The following is a 4,342-nucleotide window of genomic DNA, read 5'->3' on the forward strand; positions in this document are numbered from 1 at the left end:
AAGGTGGCAAGATTGGCTTGCCTAAGCTTGGCTTGCTTGTCTCGTTCCTGTTGTTTCTGAAGCTTCAACGTTTCCCACCAGTCAGGATAGCCATGCAATTGGAAGCAACTATCACGGCCATGCTTCTCACTATTGTAGTAAGTACAACCACCAGCCGGGATGGGTGGTTTAGGACGAAGAGGACGGGGACCCGTGGTGGGTCGTGAGGTCGGCCTAGCAGCAAAAAGCAAGCCCTGTGCTAGGCTCGGGGCAGTAGTCTGGGGTTGCAGTCCTGAGCTCAGTGCAAGTGACTTATCGGGGGTACGAGGACAAGGTGGAGCTACAGCTCGTGTGGCAGGCCGAGCCACCATAGCTGCCTCACTTGGCAGCTGTCCTCCGATATTCATCACAGCTTGTCGCATTCCCTCCCGGCGAACATAGGCAAAAGTTTGTTCGACGGAAGGAAGGGGCTCAGTTCGTAGAATATCACTATGAATTTTATCAAACATCTCATCCAATCCTGCAAGCAAAGTGTACACACGATCCGTTTGAACAATTTTATTAAAAATTTCAATATCAGTACCGCACTTCATCGGATTAGGTCAACGATAATCAATCTCTTGCCACAAAGGTTGAAGATCACTATAGTATGTCTCCACTGGTCATCCATCTTGCCTCATGCGAGAGGCTTTGCAGGTAAGATCATAGACTTGAGATATATCGGAGCCGTCATAATACGTGCAAACAACCGCATCCCACACTTCCTTTGCTGTCAGTAGTCGAAGAAAGCACCCAATCAAATTGGGTTCCATAGAGTTGATGAGTCAACCCTTCACAATAGCGTTCTCCATACGCCATTTGGTGAAGGCCAGATCGTCAATAGGTGGTTGGGGATTGCTCCCAAACAAGTAGCCCAACTTGTCTTTTCCAGCAACAAACATCTCAACAATCTGAGACCAAACTCCATAATTGGCACCATTGAGTTTGATGCCAATCGAAGCAATAGACGAATCATGATGGACAATCTGTGTAACAACTTGCGGTATAGGTAGGGTAGGATTCATGGTAGGGTCGATTAGGGTAGTAGTGTTTAGTGTAGGAGTAGAATCGATTAGGATAGGGTTGTTTCCACCGTGGAGTGGTGGTAGGTTTTCAATGGGAGGGCCGAGTTTGTTTGAGGGAACGGGCAGAGCAGAAATCCTAGGATCTCTGCTTTGATACCATGCTAATTAGAGCTTATCTTTGGGGCTTAATTTTCTGATATCATTCTTCTCACCAAGGAGGAAAATATATAATGTACTAGAGTGATTTACAAGGAAAGAAATAAACATCAAATAACCTAATTACAATCTGACTATAAGGACTCAAAAAGGTAACTAAACTAATTACAAAATGTCAACTCTCCAACACACGGATGTAGTCATTATCTACCAAACTGACCAAAAAGTAGCTGCTTTGCACCTGCAAAAGTTGAGAACAAGATCGTGTCAATATTACTAACTTAATTTCCATCGAAAGGTCGAGTGGAAAGGTGTCTAGGGTGGGGGATCTCTGTGTAGTAAGCATACATTTCAACAATCAAATCATAAATATGTTAACAATCAAAATCATAAATATGCTACTATGCAAGAAGAGACATTTCAACAATCAAGTCATAAATATTAAAGGTTTTTTATATGTAGCTCTTGGGACGATTAGCCCTACCATCAATTGCCAGGACGATTAGATATTTTCTTAGGGGTGTATGTGTATTTGGGGGAGCAGTTGTGTTGCATACCAGAAAATTGGACGAACATCTTCTTTAACACGGAATACATTTGCAGGGCGTCTCCAAGGTAATGGCCTTGATTTGGATTCTTCAATCAGATCAAGATTCTGCCAAAGTAGTTAGTACAATTGTAAGGGGAACATATTTGGTGGTAAGTTTTAATCAAACAACTCATATTATTTTGATGTACATCTGAAGTCAAGTCAAACAGAAGAAGAAATATATGAAAACAAAACCGTTAATATAGCCAATGCAGATTTTCTCCATGTTGAGAGCATAAAGATGCAATGTCCTAATACCATGAGCCAAAATCTTCTTGCACATCTCGGTTCCAAGGTGAATTCCGTATAATCTGACAGCTTCTTCATTGTCCTTGATAGGCTCCAAGGCAGCAGTAACCTTGGTTGGTATCTACAGTGTGCCATTTTCTTGTTTGTAAAGTGGGGTATGGAACCCTCGTAGTTATTAATGGGCATAATTCCAGGAACAATGGGACGAGTAATTCCAATTTGGCTACAGTTTTCCTCTCGTAGGAGGCGTGCAAGTGATGAAAAAGCGAAAACAGAAAATGGACATTGTAACGCAATGTCTGAATCCAAAAATAAAAACAGATCAGGAAGCGGACACTACGTTGAAGTGTCTGAATTCAAATATAAAAGAAAGCATGTAGTAGGCATGTGAATGATGAAAAAAAATAATAATAAAATCAGGAAATGGACATTGCAATGCAGCATTTGAATCCAACTATAAAAAATAGAATCAGAAAACGGACACTGCACGTGTTGACCTTTTCCAAAATACAAAAAGTATGAGAAATGAGGTGTCAATTGAAGTGGGTGCCAGTTGTAGTAGCAAATTTTATAATTTTTTTTTTCTTTTATAATTTAAATGCAAAATCACCCTAAATATAAAACAGTTGAGGGCCAACACTGCACTGCCGTATCTAACTATATCTTTATGTTAGGTTATTTATTTATTTTTTAGAAAAATGGAAAACTCCAAAAAAAACTTTTATTTCCGTTGAGTGCACGTGACAAGCTCTCATTGAAGCTAAAGCGGAAACTCGTATGAGAAAGGCTGCGCCGTCAGCCACTTGCTGTGCCACGTCAACACCATTTTAGTGACGCCAGCGATAAAGTCAGCATATCTAGCGCGGTGTAAACTCGAGCTGGACAACCAGTGGGCCCCTCCCTCCCAGAAACCCCCAGCCCCATAGCGTGTTGAAACGGTGTGAACCGACCGCTGACACGTGGGTCACGACACTCTATCTCTCCCTCTCTTCGATCCGCCTATAAAACCGAGTCTCTCCCTCTGCCGGCTTTCCTCGGTGTTCTTCTCTCACTGGGTTTTCTCAACTCCTCATTTTTTCCGAAGAAATTGAAAGATTTTTCTCTCGAATTTTCGTGTTTTTTTTTTAATATCCGTGGAGCGAAGAGATATCGGACCAATATGCCCTTCCATGCGAATCGGATACAGCAGGAGCAGGAACACTGCATCATGGTCTCCGCCCTCAAGCACGTAATCTCCGGTGGAAGCATCAGTGGGCTCACACCTCAGCCAATGCCGGCGGTCTACAATGCCACGTCATCCGTCTCGACGAGCGGCACCCAGTTGGCAGCGGGCCAACCAGCACAACAGGACAACTACTTCTCGCCATCGTTGCCGAATCAAAACAGGAACCAGCAACTGAGTTTGGGAACCGGGTTTGTCGGGATTAATGCGCCAACTACGAGGAAGAGCAAGAACAAGTACAGGGGCGTCAGGCAGAGGCCGTGGGGGAAATGGGCGGCGGAGATTCGAGACCCACGACGGGCGGCGAGGGTGTGGCTAGGGACGTTCGAGACGGCGGAGGACGCGGCCAGGGCTTACGACAAGGCCGCCGTGGAGTTCCGCGGAAATAAGGCAAAGCTCAATTTCCCATCGGACCCGGGCGGTCACATTGTCACGACTAACGACAGTTCTAGTAGTGGAACTAGTGCTAATGCCAGTATTAATCCAGGATTAATTAATAAGCAAAAGCAAAAGAATATTAGCGAAATTGGGGTCATGGAGAAGGAGGAGGAGAAGGTTGATCAGGTCAAACTCAACCAGGCGACGCAGCCGGAGAATATGCAACTGGGGGTGGTGGCGACGGCGGAGAGCAGCGTTGGTCATGAGGAGGATGACCAGTTCTTGTTGTGGGACAATGGCTTGCTCCGAGATGGTGAAGATGATGACTTAATGGCATGGTTATCCACGAACTAGTGTTTGCCTTTTTAGCTTGGCGTGACAGTTTTGGTGACGAGCCACTTGAAATTTTGAAAATTTTCTTTTGGTTAAACACTTGAAATTTTAATTTTTATAAATAAAAAAAATAAATTCAGAGTCAAATTAATGGTCAAAGTCCGAAATGGTACGGGAATATTATGTTATTGTACGGTAGACCTGACATTTTCAACACAATCCGATTCCGTTAAAATTAGTATTCGAGTGAGTGATAAACGGATCGGATGGTTAACGGATCAACTAGTTAATCACCTGTTAAATAATAAGTCATTTTGGATGAACCCGCGAAACCCGTTAACCACCAGTTAGCACCTGTTGTTGAGGACTTTT

General features: G+C 43.7%; 1 protein-coding gene across 1 annotated transcript; it reads left to right on the forward strand.

The window, feature by feature from the left end:
• The first annotated feature begins 3,082 nt into the window (after positions 1-3,082).
• LOC137721755 (ethylene-responsive transcription factor ERF109-like) lies at positions 3,083-4,117 on the forward strand. Its single transcript, XM_068460805.2, has one exon. It carries the CDS (start codon positions 3,197-3,199, stop codon positions 3,989-3,991), a length of 795 nt encoding a protein of 264 aa, XP_068316906.2. The 5' UTR covers positions 3,083-3,196; the 3' UTR covers positions 3,992-4,117.
• Positions 4,118-4,342: the final 225 nt, after the last annotated feature.

This window comes from Pyrus communis, chromosome 15 (assembly GCF_041283825.1).
Source record: "Pyrus communis isolate YQ-2024b chromosome 15, ASM4128382v1, whole genome shotgun sequence".
Taxonomy (NCBI): Eukaryota; Viridiplantae; Streptophyta; class Magnoliopsida; order Rosales; family Rosaceae; genus Pyrus; species Pyrus communis.

What these genes read in the sequence shown, in the direction of transcription:
- LOC137721755 (XM_068460805.2), top strand. Translation starts at nt 3,197, where the DNA reads ATGCCCTTCCATGCGAATCGGATACAGCAGGAGCAGGAACACTGCATC.